The 18,010-nt window shown below is 45.6% G+C and overlaps 1 protein-coding gene and 1 long non-coding RNA gene across 3 annotated transcripts in view; one reads left to right on the top strand and one right to left on the bottom strand.

Annotated features, from left to right (window-relative positions):
• Positions 1 to 18,010, bottom strand: part of LOC142578655 (uncharacterized) — a 148,704-nt gene that overhangs the window by 95,745 nt on the left and 34,949 nt on the right. The gene's annotated exons all lie outside the window — the stretch shown is intronic.
• The window catches only part of LOC142578651 (uncharacterized), a 134,661-nt gene that overhangs the window by 108,395 nt on the left and 8,256 nt on the right, over positions 1 to 18,010 (top strand). For both annotated transcript variants that reach the window (XM_075688089.1, XM_075688088.1), the window contains exons 9-10: positions 4,554 to 4,737; positions 6,068 to 6,268. In XM_075688089.1, coding sequence (XP_075544204.1) covers positions 4,554 to 4,737; positions 6,068 to 6,268 — 385 coding nt within the window. The remainder of the gene's footprint in view (positions 1 to 4,553; positions 4,738 to 6,067; positions 6,269 to 18,010) is intronic.

Here is an 18,010-nt window from a genome sequence, read left to right as displayed (position 1 = left end):
GTATACGAATGTATATGATCAATTCTACAAAAAAAAGCGGGTACAGGCTGCCTGAATGTACACTGGAACTATATTCATGCCCACACAGAGTTCTGCACGTCACTTGGTTTGCAACCTAGGCACCATGCTCTTTGTAGAGCAGCAGCAGCAAAGAATGCCCTATAAAAAGAACAAAGGAGGGGGGAAGCACACCAGACCAGATGCCACATGTACAAGAAGCTAAGCTCCACATCACAAAACACCCATAGACTACAAATTTGGTGCCTTTTAGAGAACTGAAGAGAAGGTGAAACATTGAGAGCCGTTTTCTCAAAACTGTTTTTCTGCCTTTCTGCTCAGTTCCTGGAGCTGTTTTCTTTGTTACCGTTTAACATGTTTTGACTCCGTTTTTTTGTCACGTTCCTTGGGCTGCAGTGCAGGTTGTCACATTCTCGCTTCCTTATCTTAACCCTTTGTAAGTTTACGATATGGCTATTCATCTACCCTGAAAGTGCTTGATGTGAAGGTAACATAAAATATCGCACTCCAAAACATGTGTTGCGAAAAAAAATATGCAAGAATGTCACGACCTTCAGCACGCATTTATCTATGCAGTCAATACTTAACAAGCCTTCTATCACGTTTTTTAAGTTCCCCAGGCTCTCCAGAAAGTAAGAGGGAGAAAACTTCTGCTCAATAAAATTGAATAAAATGTTCTCAAGATATCACTCTGAAACTTTTATGGAAGCATCAGGGAGACATTTTAAATATTTTTGTCAATTTTCATCAAAATCCATGAAGAAATAGGTGAGTTGATTTTCCAAGCCACATCCCCCCTTAACTAGAACCCTTTTCGTAACCCTCCAGGTTTCGGCCCCATACGTGAGTACTGGTAAGACACAGCTGTTACACATTTCTCTTGAGGGATAATGGCAACCTGCTGTTAATGATCCGAGAATGCGGGCCAAACGCACCCCAGCCCATTCTTATTCTGATTATTTCAGTCTCATGATCCGGATCCGCGGTCACTACCTGCCCTAAGTAGATGTATTATTCCCTTAGCACTTCCAGTGTCTCGCTACTTATCGTAAACTGCTGTTCTCTTCCAAGACTGTCAAACATTACTTTAGTTTCCCACAGATTAATTTTTAGACCCACCCTTCTGGTTTGCTTCTCCAGGTCAGTGAACATGTTGAAAAAAGTTGATATGTATACGAACAGTAGATGAATACGGAGAACGTTATACACGAGAAAAATAATACTTGGAGTGTGTCCTGTAACTGACTCCGGCAACAAGCCTACTTGATCGCTTTATTTTTGAAATATTAAAAAGGGACATTATTTTAAGAGGTAGTCGCTCGTAAAAAGTTATGATTGAAGAGTGATTGCCATATCATGTTGTAAATTCAGTTTCACAAGAGAAAATTCATTGCATCTAGTAAAAGCTCGATTGAGCATGATATTTTCGTCGCAACATATCTTACATCTACCTTCCATCTCATAAGTTCACCCAACACAACGTCAGGTTATTTGAAACTTGCGATCTCAATACCGGTCATGGAATCGTAATAATTGATTTACAGCTACTCTGTTAAGCGCGCGAAATAATTGTTTTTTTTTCCTTTGTATTAACACGCAAACCGTTTGGTCAAGACAAGTCCTTAAATGCACCAAGAACGGTAGGGCGGCAACTTACGAGATGAGCTACCGAAGAACCACTGAGAAAAGGACTCGCGTCATACAAGTATAAAGCACTTTTTCTTGTCATACATGCAGTGTTATTGGCGAACATATTAAAAAGAAATCACCTTAACAGACTACGCCGAGAAACCTGTCATTATATAGGTTAATCATATATCACATTTATAGTTAACAACACAAACATTTGTCTTCGATGGCCTAGGTAAAATCGACGAGGAGGACTGCGAACACTATTTTTGAAGTATACGAATTAAGATATTACGATTTAATAGTTAGAACGCCTTCTTAAAGAACAACATATACGGAGTGATGGTTGCTTATCTTAATTTGTTCTAAAATAAGCTCTTTCTATAGCTGTACAGCTGATTGAGCTGATCTACTTTTAGTAAATTCGAAATGACATTCCGTTATAAAATTCGTTTTCTAAAGATCTATTCCATCGATTACATTTACGATTACTTCTTCAAAAACTTATCGAAAGTACTTCAGAATATAGGTAGGATCAGAATACAGGGACAGTTGCCGCCTCCTCTAAGTAAAGCCCTCGTGTCTCCTTTTCTTAATAGGCTTCTCGAAAGTCGTACAATAAGAATGTGCCACAAACATTGTACTACATATAAGTGCTAAGACGCGGTACTGCAGCCTGTCAAAGACGAGGATGTCACTAGAGCGTTCCAATGTCACCATAGCTAGACGCGCTGCTTAATCGCGTCACAGGAGGAAGCGCGCTGTTTTCCAGGTGGCGCCCTCGGACAGCGCGCACGTCTAAAGATAATTAAGCGTCGCAGCAAGCAAACCGTAGTGTCAGCCACAAACTTTGCCGCCCTAATTTGAAGGCCACTATAATCAGCACGGCATGTACATTTGAAATTCATCATTACACTACCTTTCCCGCATCAGCTACTTAGGATTGTTTAACTGCATTGCCTACGAAGTCAAATGCACGTGTGTCCGCTCGTCGCCCGGTGCCCTTATTAAGCAATCCCAAGTACGCCTTACCAGTAAGGCCATACGTCAAAGCTTGTCAAACGTATTAATTAGGTGTGAGGCAAACAATTGAATTTATCTGTATTTACTAAGGCTGAGGACAGTGTCAGCGCAGTCTGCTTAGGAAAAGCTTGTAAAAGAAATCAATAAATATCTGCAATGCATTTCAGTCCCGAGTCATTACAAAGTTTAGGCGCTGTCTCACGCGGTGAGACAATACTTTAAATATCTTACGCCATCCACATCAGTAACGATAACTTAGAAGAAACACTATTTATTTATTTATTTATTTATTTAAAAGTGCCTTACAGGCCCCTGGAGGCATTTTGTAAGGGGGGAGAGTACACTCAAAGATTATACAATAATTAGAATACATGTGTCAATACATATACAAAAAATATGCAGTATAAGAGGTGCCCTAACATACAGTAATGTGGTGTTTTACAATGGACAAACCGATTACTTTTGAGCGCGAGACGTCACAATATAATCAATAGAATCACAGAGCGAGTGGGACATATTTGGCTATAACAAAACAGTATTTAAGGGATAGTAGCACAATATTAACAAGAAAGGCAAGAAAAAACAACACGTTAGGTTATGTTGAGTTTGAAAAATGCGTTGTTAGAAGATGCCGGAATTTTATCTGATCACTCTCATAAGCGATGGCGTTAAGAAGGTTGTTCCGAAGGCGAATGGCTCTTGGAAAAGCGGAGCTGTTAAATGAATCAGTCTTTACGTAGATGCGCTTAAAGTTGGAAAAGATTGTACAACTGGTGTGACCTGTAATGAGGAGCTTCAAGAGGCAGAACTGATGGCGCTGTATTATGGACGTATTTATGAACTAATGATAGCAGGGCTATATGCAAGGGCTGTAGTGAGAGGTCGAATTTAATTTGTGTTATGCGTTTGTTAAAGTCACAACAACGGGAAATAAAACGCGCAGCCCTATTCTGAATAGATTCGAGTTTTTCGATCAAGTATTTCTGATGGGGAGACCAGACGGATGCGGCGTATGCATCTTGGCACCCGGGAGTGCAATTGTGGGTTCGGCGTTCCGAAATTGCACAGTGTGCTATGAAGGACGCCGTAGCTAGGATCTCGAGAATAGTGTCGATCACGCGTGATTCTCTGGCGTGCGCCTAAGAACGCGAGCATCCCGTGGCCACCGGATTAAGACCGCCGGTAATCGAGCCCGCCACCTCGTGCACGGAGGAGGACAGAGCGATTGCCCCGATTGCGACTAGCACTGTTTGCCTACTTGAAGCACTTTGTGCCTATCTTGCCCCTTACGCCGACACAGTGACCCAATTTGTCTGAGCCAGTGAGTAGGGATCGTAATGCCGCTCCATCGTAATTCGTTCCAGCTTTGTCGTCCGACTCTCGTCGTGTAATCGTCGCCGCACTACCGTCGCTGCCACGATGTCGTCGTGCCATCCCCGTTTCAGAATCGTCATCTTATTGTCGTCGCACCGCCTTCGTCATTCTCTATCATCCCATCGTCGTTACTGCGTCGTCGTCATACAGTTGTCGTTAGGCCGTTATGGTCGTGGCCAACACTGACAAGGGAGTGTCATGTCAAAGTGGGCTGATCCCGGATGCAGTGTATGTCGCATAGAGCCGAAGCAATGAAAACTCAGAATTACCAGTAGAGATATTAAATAGAAGTGTATTCAGCATTACGGTGTGTCGTTGCACTGCTTCACTGCTAATCGCATTAACGGCGACAGCCATCACGAGGTTCTGCCGAAATATTTTCTTGCGAACGCACTGCTAGTGGCTTAAAACGAGCGTTCGGCGTTGGTCGTCGAAAGTGGCTAGCTGCACACCGCTAACGCCCCACAGCTGCCTGCATAAACTCGGCTGCGAAATATCTTCCTACGCAGGAGGCTTCGACAACCGAGACGCGACATACGGCTTGCGCATGTCGACCAGTTTCTGCTTTCGCTACCACACCCAGACCGGCGAATGGAACGTCGTGGCGCCACTGAGGCACGCTCGGGGTTACCACAACGTAGCCGTGCTCAACAACGCCATTTATGCTGTCGGCGGAGTCGACGCCAATGACCTGTGAGCGGGGCTGGCTTCCGCACGTTGTTCCTCTGAGCTTGTTCGCATGTTACGCACATTGTCTGGTAAAATCACCTTCAGCTCCTTTTGCCTAGAAAATTTGTTATTTTTTTTCTCCCGATCTCCTGAAGATGGAAAAAAATTCACCGATGATTACGAAACTCTATAGTGCAAAATTTGAGCGCCGCTCTATACGTGTTTTCATTTCGCGTGTCAATATTTTGCATTATGGTTATATAGGTGCCCGGTTTATATTAGGAAGAGAACGCGGTCAGTAGCGTAGCTGGCGCGTACAATCTGTCTCTTGTGGCACATTGCAAATGAAGCGAAATCTGGCGCTACTGCCTCGCGAATCGGGAGATCGCGAGAGGCAGCGCGTGGGTGACGCGTGGACGGGATTCACAGCAGCCGCGGCAGACAGACCTCCGCTCATGCAGCACTTTGTTTCCATACAGACAACGCACACTGCTCTGCTGCCATCCGTAGCCATCGTCTCCGCACAGCCCGCCTTGCGTGGCACTACGCTTTTCACCTCACGCTTTCGTTCTAACAACTACGAGAGCGGCCTTTCGCCGCGGGGAAATCGTGCCAGCAGTGCCAGCGACGACAATATCTAAGGGAGCAATAAACTGCAGAAGAGTACGCATTTGGGCTGGTTGGTTGGTTCTGGTTGGTTATTGCTTGTAATCTAAGGGAGTGTCACATCAAGGTACTCGTAGCCGTTCGCCATCGCCCCTTGCAGGTGCAGTGAACCCCGTCACGCACACTGGTACCGCGGACTGACCTCAGTAGCTGACGCCGCACCACGCGTAGCCCGCCCCACCTGACGCCAGCCTAGGCCCCTTCGGAAGCGCAGACCAGATTGCCCACGCGGCCGCGAATGCCGTGGCCGCCGGCAACTCAGCGCATGCGCAGGCCGTCTCCCCTCCGCGCCTCCTCCGCTTTTCGCCTCATGCTTTCACTGTAGCCTCCTCCTCCCCTTTCCTCCTCGCGCTTTCCTCTTTGTCTCCCGCTGCGCTCTGCGTTCGCTTTCATTTTTCGCTGTGCTCGTTCGCTCGCTTACGAGGTACGACGCCGAGGCACACCGACGCTGAAAAATCAGACCCCGACATAGTTTTATTAATTCGACACATCCACATTTTGCTAACCTGTGTTTTTTTTGAAGACCAGATTATCTTGTCTGCAGCAAATTTTCAGTCACAGTTAGTTTCAGCGTTATGTCGCTGGAAAACGAGAGGGCAACGGTATACAGAAGGCACATGCCGTTTATCATAGTGGGCCACCAGGGCTACACGTTGGCGGTGACGCTCATAGAAATCTTGCACCGCAGGCTCTTGTCGAGCGTCGAGCGCTACGACCGCGAGGAAGACGCTTGGGTGGTGCTGGAGAAGGGCCTGTACTGCGGTCGCATGGGCATGGGAGTGGCCGCCTTCCAGGGCTGCCTCTGGGTGGTCGGCGGCATCGTGCAGATCGCCGGTCTGCAGACCTGTTCCACGGCATACGTCGAGATCTACAACCCCGCGACAGACCAGTACGTCTGCACGCGCGATGCTGCATGACACACGCGCACTGATCACCACGAGCGCCACCTCATCCCCGACTGTGCGAGTTGGCATAATACGTGCAGTGACGCGATCAAGTTGTCCGATCATCTGCTGCCCTTTCACACCTTTCAGGCGTTGCGCATGCCTCTAAGCTTAATATATTGGCTAGTGCCGTCCACACAACTCATTTTCGCACTTTTGGTGTTGATAGTTTTGTGCGTCATTCTGCTAAACTTTCGTTTCTGCAGACAGAATAACAGCCAGCTAAATAAGGGGCTAGGGTATCCCGAACACACGGGCGATGCCTGTGTACAGTTGGCATGAGGTGTAGCATGCTGTTCTGGGCATGCATGGCATGGTTGCACCGCTGCCCTTATCCGCCGTCGTGGCTCTCTGATTAGCTTTCTCTATAGAGCAACGCTTTTCTTTCTTTTTGTTTTTTTTTTTTGGCGGGAAACGAAAGTTTGTAGAAAGGGTTACCACGATTTCGTCCAAAGGAATAAGCGGGACGTGTGGCAGCGCACCCTTTCACAGGAAAAATTTCGTCTGCTCACCGTGACGTCAGCACTGAAAAAGGAAAAATTTGGAGGACGCTTAAGCTTCGCCTTTAAAAGTGGAACCCGATAGCATTCAAAGATCCCTATCTGCTTCTCACGCTTCCCGGCAAATGGAGCGTATGTAACCGTAATGTTTACTGGGATACGCTGGCTGCGAATGCTGTGAACGAATGCGGGCTTTGTGGTAGAAACAGGCTTGACAGATTGGGCTGTTAATAGCCAAATTGGGCTACTTTTTGTCCGAGTTGGCGTCAGAATTTTCCTTTGGCTGTGTGGCTATTTTTGGGCTACGTCTTTTTCTTGTATAAAAAAAAAGTAAAACTAGTTGAGCAGAAATGAAAAGCACGCTGGAATCAAAATGCAGAGGACAGCAGGTTAAAGAAATTGAGCACGTCTGCTACAAAATCAAAATTTGCAAGTTCTATGTGAGAGAACACATATGCCTGTCAATAGGTCAAGGATCGCGTCCATTTGATAATTTTAATTAGGAAAGCTGGCCTCAGGAAACACGTCTCCATCAGCGAAATAACGCTACCCGCGCGTGCGCGCCAGCGAACATAGATAGTTGCTGTCTCCACACGTGAGCTTTCGGCGTCCTACGTTTCAAGCATGAGATGCTTTTAGCTCCCGTTGACGGCGCGCTGCGGGTGATCTCGGCGCCAGAACGGAGGGAGAACCCCGAGCTGGACCTAACCGAAAATTGACGAATTTTCTGCCTGCCCCATGGCACCTACGTGGCAATTCGCTCGGACCCTTCCTGCCCAAATTGCCCCTGCTCCAACGCCAACGTAGACCATATCCTCTTCCGTTGCACCACAGCCACCACAGCCACCCGTTCCCTACACAACTCCAAACCCTCTTCCTGTATTTGCTATCACTACCCATATAAAATGCCGCCGTTGAATGAGTGTTCAGCCAGGTTTCGATCATTAAAACCGTTCTTCGAAATAGAATGTCGAACGAGGCATTGGTAGCATTCCTTCACGCGAAGTTTGGCCTGGCCAGGAACGGAGGCAGCTGCAAGGATTTTAAACCGGGCCAAGAATTTCTGTCCCGTTTGGACCAAGCAGTTCCACTTCGGAATATTCGCAATAAGCTCATGATACTTAATCATAGCATACTTTTAATGTCTATATATCGTACTAGATTTTGTAGCAGCCGCCATCTATTGCGTTAGACTTTGTCTTCGATTTTTTTGTAGTTTTTCGTTTAGTGCATTGTGTGGTGTTAAGCGAAATTATCATGAGCTGTAAGTAATACTGAACGCCTGAATGTATGCCATTGCTTAGCGTGTTTAGTGCGCGGGGCTCTTTGCGTGTTGTTGTTTTCGCGATCTTTTGGTGCTCTGGGAAAAGTAAAACAGTGCATTTGCAATGGAGACCGCATTTGCCTTGTCGTGACTTTGCCTGCATGTCAGCGTTTCTGCACTTGTGCAGCATCTGTTTTCCGTGACCCATGACCTCCGTGACGATGCGCGCGGAGGTCATGCGTGGACAAGCGTGGAAAAACTAATGTGTAGGTATTCTTGCCGAAAATGAATTCAATATGCTTAAGAAATGACTTCACAAAAAGACAACGCTTTTTGGCTACTTTTGGGCTACCCAAAAGTTTCGCTTTTGGCTACATTTGGGCTACTGCGGAGGCCAATTTGGCTACCTGTGGTTGGAGCGATCTGGCAAGCCTGGGTAGAAACACGGCCTCTTGCGTGTACCGCGATGCGACGCAGGCGGGCGAGCGCCAGCTGGAGGTGTTGTTGCTAGGAGCCGGGCGCGCCGCCCCGTGGCCCCCAAGACACCCGCGCGCCGGCGCCTGCAAATGGCGGACGCCGCGGCCGGGCTTTGAATTGGAGAAACGCTGGAAAAGTGGTTTCTTTGAGTTTTCGCATAACATAATTATGTTTTCTCGTATAGTCAGATTACAATGCGAGAGCTATGATGTCTTTAGTTTGTATGTAAGCAGTAGTTTACGACTCCTCCACGTATATTAGCTTGAGAAATTCAATTAGTTCAGTAAATTTCTTGCGTCGCACGGAGAGCCTGGCTACGTGTGGTTCGAAAACCTTTTTGCCGAAACGATGTCCAACGCCGACACCAGATTTTCTGCGACACGGGCCCCTTAACGCTACATAATTAAAACGTGAAAAAGACCATCCCCAATTTTGGCCTGACAAGCACGGCTCTCGGTGTGCTCATTGAGCACTTTTCCCCGAAGCTGCCGAAACAATTGGAACCGTTCAACAAAGCGGCCGAATGACGGAAATGGCACTTAGTCTTGACAAATTTCCTCTATGCCAGAAGTACATTATTCATGTGACGTTTTGCGCGCTGGTGTCTGCCCATAAGAAAAAGAGCGTTTATATCTGCTTAGGCCGGTCTCGAACAAAAACTGCCCATTTTGTAACGCGAGAGAAACATCTGAACACATCTTTTATGGGTGCTTAATCCCGGCAGCATTAATTGAGAGAATGAAAAATCTCTTCAAGCTGCCGGGAGTGTCGTACCAGGGTTTCCGATACTTAAACACACTCCCGAAAGAAGGGGTGAACCAGTCCGCTCTACTGATGACTGAGCGTAGCTATCAAGTATGGCTTGCGAGATGCAAAGCGACATTCACGGACAGTCGGGCCATCACGAAGTGCTGGCTAAAGTAAGGAAGGAACTGCGGTTTCACCTGGAAAGGGAGAGATGTCATTTGGGTACACTCCCAAACGTGATGCCGACCGATGATCATTTTCTCCGAGAAACAGTAAAAGATGCTGTGGGGTTCTGAAGAACTTGATCGCCATCTACAAAGGTGCTGGTAGCGCGCTCACATGCGGTGAGCCGCCACAGAATGGTGGCTCAAACTCCAAACTCATTCGGAATATAGCCTCCGCCACGGACCCAAAATCTTTCACCCCCGTTGTGCTGGAGGCCTTGCTTGAGGCGGTTGTATGGATGATGATGCTCGGCTGAGATCTGAACTCCCATTAGGGGACCACACTTTTTGAGCTGCCCTCTCTTCCATCTGACAGAGCAAGGTCGAAGACATACGCACCTAAAGTACCACTGTAGTTCTGCAAACATAATGTGGTATAATATGTGAAAATATAGTGATAATGTGGTAGTCCGAATGGTTATCGCTTATTGAAGAAATATCACCTGAGTTACGTTAAAGGAACGTTCTCCTGGTCAACGTTGAAGTGGTGCGTGAAGTAGCGGCTACTTGCCGTTTACAGAGATTTGCCGCTATAGTTTGGAAAGCGGCGAGCGTTTCATAATATGCTAATGAGCGATCATATGCAGTGACGCCTGACAGGCGAATATGCCGTCACTGTAAGGAGTTAATTTCTTGACGATTCATGCACGTAGCGTTTGCGCTGCTGTCAGGAGACGCTGTCATTTGGGTTCTAAACGAACACACATTGAAAATGACCCATTGACTTGGAAAATGCTCCGCATTACAGACCAGTTATGACTTCTCAAGCATTTCATTGGTGCCTTCGTGTTGTCATCACGATCGTTTTGATTCACAATTAGATGTGCGCAAGGCGGTGCCTCCGAAGTTTAATCACGCGATCGGACTGAGCGAAAAACGGATGCACGCCGCCTCTCGACGAGTTTCCGTTTCACGAAGCCATCGAGTGTGTCAGCCGTGGTCAAGCTCGAGCGCTCAGGCTGCACCAAGGCAGATTGCACTACGACGACTGTGGCGAACGACAGCCTGCATTCAGTACATGGCGAAATATATCTGGGATTTACACGGATGACCTTGCCCTTGCTGAGTTGCCTATTTCACTCTATCACGAGCGTAAAGTTCTGTGCTCCCGTGGCACTTTGATAAGCAAAAAGTCAGGTGGCATGTAAATAGTACGTCTTGCTTGAAAACTGACGGCGAGTTTGCGTTGCCCAAGACACCATGATGTTCGTGTAGAATATGGCGGTGTGTCCCGAAGAATCCCGCGCCAGATAAGTTACGGTTGTTTTCTTTCAATTCTTATGATAACCTTTGGCCGAGACCTGGCAGCATGAGCACGCCATTGCGAGGACGAGCGGGCACTGACCAAACAAATCCAGCTGCGGTAGCGCGCAGAGTGGTTTTGGCGTTAGCTCTGCTGCTAAGCCCGGGGCGCGGGTTCGCATTTCGGCCTCGGCTGCCGCATTTTGATGGGGGCGTGTATACAGTGCACCGGATGCACGTTAAAGAACCCCGGGTGGCCAAAATTAATTAGGAGTCCTCCACTATGGCGTGCCTCATAACCAGATCGTGGTTGTGGCAGGTAAAACAGCGAAACTGAAGAAAAAAAATGACTGAACGATACGCGCTCCAAATAGGAAACCGCAGTCGCAGGTGTGCATCGCTATCTCAGCCCTCCTTTGAAAAACGACCGTCAGTACTATATATATATATATATATATATATATTATCGGATAGCTTGCGCGTTATTTGTGAATTGAAGTAATTATGGACTTTAATTACGCCGCCGCCTTTCTCATCATAACACGCCAACATAATGCATGAACAAGCAAGCGCTGTACTTTACGACTATTGTTAGACAAGAAATACGCAGTAAGAAACAATCAACGCGACAAATTCCTCAGCTACTATTGTAATTAAGGTACTCCAAAACAATAGCGAAATTGGCTTTGCATATAGAGAGGGGAGGGGTCATATGTTTATTCGCAATATGTCAGAAAAGACCAATTCCTAAGTCTAGAATGCTTTTAGTTTCACTGTTAATTTAAGAATGCTGGAAGCTACTGCTCTGAAAGAAGGTAAAATTCAAGAACAGACTTGAATAAATTTCCGAACAAATGCGTTCACTAAAACATCGTCGTGTTTCACTTGTCTTTCTTTTGTTCTTTTGCCAGAATTATAGTTCAGGATAGCTATTGTAGGCTTCCTCTACGTACGCGAGACGAACCTGACGAGTCTTACCATGGAAGAACTGACGCTGGCTCACAGAATCAGAATTTCAGAATCGGAATTTATTATTATTAGAAGTTGGGTCACATTACAAGTATTTAGTATACAGATGTAGGTCCCATAGTCAAAGGCTGTATCGGGACCTGCTATGGAACTTGAGCTAGGTGAAATATTTTAACTAGGTAAAAGTTTTTACGCGATAGTGTTAAGGAGCCTTCGTCGCTGGAAATCCGGTGTCGGCGTCGGACGTCGTTTCGGCTAAAAGATTTTCGAACCGCGCGTGCCCAGGCCCTCCCTGTGACGCAAGGAATTTAGTGAACTAATTGAATTTCTCAAGCAAACCTACATGGAAAAATCGTAAACTACGACTTACACACAACCTACAGGCATGATAGCTCTCGGACTGTAATTGGACTATACGAGAAAAGAGAATTCCCTTACGCGAAAATTCAAAGAAATCTCTTTTCCAGCGTTTCTACGATTCACAAACCAGCCGAGGCGTCCGCCATTGAGCATGCCGGCGCGCGGGTGTCTTGGGGGCCACGGAGCGGCGCGCCCGGTTCCTTTCAACACCTGCAGCTGGCGCTTGCCTCCGCCGCATCGCGGTACACGCAAGAGGCCGTGTTTCCACCCAAAGCCCGCCTTCGGGCATAGCGTTCAAAGCCAGCGTATCCGGGTAAACATTACGGGTACACACGCTCCAGCTGCCGGGAAGCGTCAGAAGCAGTCAGGGATTTTTAAAGCTATCGCCTTCCACTCTTAAGAGGAAGCTTTAGCTCGCGCCCAAACTCCGAAGCGGCCCATTCAAGTACATGTAAAACGCAAAAACCTTTTTCTGAGATAACCCCTGGACCGATTTTAATGAAATTTGTTGCATTTTAGAGATAAAGTTGAATTCTAGTGACTATTCGAAGCGGAATTTCGATTTAGGGCTTGAATTTTGTTAAAACAATTTTCAAATATTTGACAGTTCGAAAAAATAGAAGCACAAAGTTTACAAATTCATAGCTCTGCATCAAGAACAGATATCGCGGTTCTGTAATATGCATCCATTAGATAATTCAGAGCGGACAAATTTGATATGTTATTTTACATCTTACCTGAATTTGTTACTTTGTTTACAAGGGTTCTGCAAAAGCTATATTTCCATATTGCTCAATTTTTCGATAATCATGTGTAACATATCAATTTTGTCCGCTTTAGATGTACTATTAGATGCAATTCACAGAATTATATTATCGTTTTTCGTTGTTGAGTTAGAGTTGTACACTTGATAGAGTCGCTTTTTGAAAATTTTAGATTTTCGCCAATTTTTAATCAAAAATTGACAACCTAACTCAAAAATTCGAAACCAACAGTCACTAGATTTTAAATTTTCTTTTAAATGCAACAAACCTCGTCAAATTTGGTGCAGTGGTTACCGAGAAAAACGAATTCTCCTTTTACATGTATTTAAATAAGAGCACCCGAGCTAAAGGTTCCTGTTACCCGCCGCGGTTGCTCAGTGGCTATGGTGTTAGGCTGCTGAGCACGAGGTCGCGGGATCGAATCCCGGCCACGGCGGCCGCATTTCGATGGGGGCGAAATGCGAGAACACCCGTGTACTTAGATTTATGTGCACGTTAAAGAACCCCAGGTGGTCGAAATTTCCGGAGTCCCCCACTACGGCGTGCCTCATAATCAGAAAGTGGTTTTGGCACGTAAAACCCCATAATGTAATTTTTTTTAAGGTTCCTGTTAAAGGTGAAACTTAAGCGTCCTCCAATTTCTAGAGAGGTGTGAGGCACAAAAATGTCTTGTTCTTTACTTCGCCGCACGATAGTGATATATGAATAAATAATTTACCGTATGTACTATTGGCGGAACCCTCCTATAGGGCAAACTTATATGCAACAATCATAAATTTGGCATTTCTCCCAAGTTTCAGAGGCTATATTTCCAAAGCTACAAGTTTGCCAAGATTGACGTAATAATTTTTCGCAAACCCGCAAGGAGCAGCGAGGTAATTAAAGGAAAATGAGCCATCCACCCAATAGCAGCAATTGCTAAAAAGAAAACCTGTACGGGTTCCTCGAAAGAAAAGCCTCGTAGTTAAAGAAACATTCGTCCTAGTCCTAGACTCGAACCCGGGACCACCGCATTTCGGGGGGCAGCCGCTCTGCCATCTGAACTAAGCAGGCGGCTAGCAGAAGGCAGGGCGAAGTCAAACCCATTCCTTTGTAGTAATTGCTACGATTGGGTGGATGTCTCATTTTCCCTTTATTAATTACTTCTCTTCACCTTGCTGGTTTCAGCACATTACGTCAAACTTTGCCTTTTCTTCAAGTTGTTGATGGGTTCGACTTCGCCTTGTGATCTGTTAACCGCCTGGTTAGCTCAGATGGTAGAGCGGCTGCCCCGGAAAGGCGGTGGTCCCGGGTTCGGTTCCCGGATCAGGACGAATTTTTCAACTACAAGGCTTTTCTTTCGAGGAACGCGTATGGGTTTCCTTTGTAGCAACTGCTATGATTGGGTGGATGTATCCTTTTCCCTTTAACTTTGATAAGATAACACATTAATCAAATATGGGGCAGCGACTTAGTAGATTATTTGTTACGAATGCTCTAATTTTATTCAAACCAAGAGAGCAGTTTCAAGGTCAACTTTCTTTGTAGTTAACTTTTGGTACTGAAGTCCTATGTCCTGCAGTAAACTGAAAGGTATTTAGGCAAATCAAAGACAAACTACATATTCTACTATGACTCGGTGGTACACAGGAGACATCGAAGATGTCTGCAAACGAGGAAGAACAATGCAGATCTCAGCTCCAGTTGACGTCTACGGAAAGCGAAGCATTCTTGGTGTGAATGGCTTGTGAACTGCATGTGTGCGTGCGTGCGTGCGTGCGTGTGTGTGTGCGTGTGCGTGCGTATGAAGTGCGGTTTTCGGGGTATGAATAGCAGTATTGAAGAGCAGCATGTTATACGCAGAAATTATTTCATTTGAAGCGAATTACAGACAGGTTGGTCACTATACACGCAAACTTACGGGCACACGTACCAGCGAGCACTTACAATTTCTTTTTTAAATTGCCTGAGGCAGATAACACACTTCTAATCCATGAGCTTGTCTACTCGAAAAGGCGGACATTACTTGCACAAAATTTTTAACGAATAGTCAAATAGTTACCAAACATTCTTCGATTAGCTTTTTAGCTAATTACCTTATCGCACATATTGCATATTGCATATTGCAGATTCTAGCCGAGGGGTTCGCAAGGCGGATCCTACTTGGAACGAATTCTCAGGATGACACCAGTTTCGAGATATTAATTCCTGAACTTTGCGTAGAAATGCATTGGCGTTTCAATCGCTTGTGTGCTTCAATGCATAGAACGACGTTTTGTTAAGAAAGTAAGTGGAACGACAGTGCATTTTTAACGCCAGTTTGACGGCGCATATCTCGTAAATGATGTCGTCCACACAATTCTTTTCAAGTGACTATGCCTTGCAGTCTCAACGGCTAGAATTTTTAAATTTCCATGTGTGCCATAAGGTAATTAGTTAGAACTTGATTACTACATTTTTTTAATTAGCCAATAATACATATCAATTTCTTGCGGAAGTGATGTCCGCCTCTTTGAATAGGCGAGCTCATGCAACATAATTGTGCTATCTGTCATTGACAAAAATCTATCTGTCAAAAAATGAAAGTGCTCGCCAAAATACCCCATTTATTATTAGGTAAAATTTGCAGTTCTGATCCATATATTGTCGCGTTGCACTCGTGGTGTTGCTGATGCGTCTGATTCTCTCTCTCTCTCTCTCTCTCTCTCTCTCTCTCTCGTTATAGTCCAACTGCGGATCAAAATACGCTAAGCGCCTCAACACGCTGGCTTGCTCGCGAGAAAGGTCGTTCTAAGCCGCTTGTAAACGTCTGCGTCCGTGGCGTTCGGTGTTAAGAGGCCAGAAACGTATTACAAAATGCCTGGAACACAGCAAGAAAGTTTCGCTTTAAAAGCTATATCTAAAAGCTTCATGTCGAGAAGCCCAAACAACGAAAACACCTGGCCAAAAATTAAAAAAAATCCGGCGTATCCCACACCCTGTGGAATCGATGATATGCGAAACAGTGTGTGGGGAATCTACCAAGTTAACGAAACGGCCATGAGAGCACCAAGGCCTAGGCGGCTCTTTCACGACCTACATGACGCACATATCATGATATTCATGTCATGACCTATCATTTATGTTCGCCAGACACTCTTGTCATCATGTGCCAATTGTGGTACATACTACGTTAATGAAACGACCACGACAGCACCAAGGCGTTGGCGGCTATTTCATGACCTACATGGCACACATGTCATCATGGTAATGTCGTGACCCATCATTTATGTTCCTCACACACTCCTGTCATACTATGCCAGTTTTGGTACCTACGAAGTTAACGAAACGACCATGAGATCGCCAAGACGTAGGCGGCTGTTGCGTGACCTACATGACACACATGTCATGATAGTTGTGTTAACACGACCGACTAACAGAAACTAGTGGAAGAGCTGTGTACAGAATCTTTAAAAGTCAGCATTCTTTACAGCGAAGCTGTCTATGGCTAGGATCTGGAAAAAATTTGGAGGACGCTTAAGAGGAAGCTTTAGCTCGGGCCCAACTCCGACGCGGCCTATTCAAATACATGTAAAACGCAGAAACGCTTTTCTGAGATAATGGCTGAACCAATCTTAATGAAATTTGTTGCATTTGAGAGAGAACGGTAGATTCTAGTGACTGTTGGAAGCGGAATTCCTATTTAGGGCCTGAATTCTGTTTAAAAATTTTCAAAAATTCGAAAGTTCGAAAAATATAGAAGCACGAAGTTTACATATTAATAGCTCTGCATCAAGAACAGATATCGTGTTCCTGTAAACGATATCTATTAGATCATTTAAAGCGGACGAATTCGATGCGTCAACTTATAGCTTACGTGAACTTTTTACGTTGTGTACAAGGGTTCTGCAAAAGCTCTATTTCCGTATTACTAACTTATTTTTTTCGATTCACTCGTAACATATCAAGTTTGTCCGCTTTAGATGTACTATTAGATGCAATTCAGATATTTGCGATATAATTTTTAATTGCTGAATTACAGAGTTGTAAACTTGACAGTGTCGTTTTTCTGAAAATTTACAATTTTTTCCAATATTTAATAAAATTCGAAACCAACAGTCACTAGATTGTAAGCTTTTCTTTTGAATGCAACAAGCCTCGTCAAATTGGATGCAGTGATTGCCTAGAAAAACGAATTCTCCTTTTACATGTATTTAGATACGAGCACCAGAGCTAAAGCTCCCTCTTAAGCTTCGCCTTTAAGAATGGAACGCGATAGCATTCAAAGGTCCCTGACTGCTTCTCACGCTTCCTGGCAACCGGAGAGTATGTAACCGCAATGTCTACTGGAAAACGCTCGCCGCGAACGCTATGCACGAAGGCGGGCTTTGTGGTGGAAACGCGGCCTCTTGCATGGGCCGCGATGCGGCGGAGGCGAGCGCCAGCTGCAGGTATTGCAAGGAACCGGGCGCGCCGCTCCGTGGCTTCCGAGATACTCACGCGCTGGCACGCACAAATGGCAGACGCTGAGGCTGGTTTGTGAAATGTAGAAACGCTGGAAACGGAGATGCTTTGAGTTTTCGCGTAACAGAATTGTGTTTTCTCTTATAGTCAAATTACAGACACAGAGCTATCATGTCTGTAGGTTGTGTGTAAGTCGTAGTTTACGATTGTTTAGCTTGAGAAATTAATTAGGTCAGGAAATTCCTTGCATCACATGGAGGGCCTGGATATTAGTGGTTAAAAAATCTACTTGCTGAAACGACTTCCGACGCCGGATATTCTGCGACACTGGCTTCTCAACGCTATCGCGTTAACGAATGTGTCCGAGATGTTGACAAAAACAATTCGCCGGTTCGATGAACACTGTTGCCAAAACGCGAGTCTATGACTATGCGTGTCGAAATGTCAGTGTATAGACCGTTTTTTCGTAGGCGCCGCCATATTGTGAACGCAGTGGCGCCGCCTATGAGCAGCGCCATACTGGCTTGGGTGAAAGCGGTCTTTTGCATGGCAAGTATGCGCTCGGCGGTAGGCTCGGGCGTTTGTTTTCGCGGTCGTGCGGTCTGTTTAGTATGACGTGCGTCTTCTACGTGGTAAATGGTTCTGTGAGACGTGCTGAAGTTGTTTAAGGCGTAATGGCCGGAATTTCTGCTGGCGTTGAGGTGGACGGAACACGCAG

The sequence above is a fragment of the Dermacentor variabilis genome, chromosome 4, assembly GCF_050947875.1.
Source record: "Dermacentor variabilis isolate Ectoservices chromosome 4, ASM5094787v1, whole genome shotgun sequence".
Taxonomy (NCBI): Eukaryota; Metazoa; Arthropoda; class Arachnida; order Ixodida; family Ixodidae; genus Dermacentor; species Dermacentor variabilis.
Note: the sequence above shows the minus strand (reverse complement) of the source record. Positions and strands in the feature narration are given on the sequence as shown.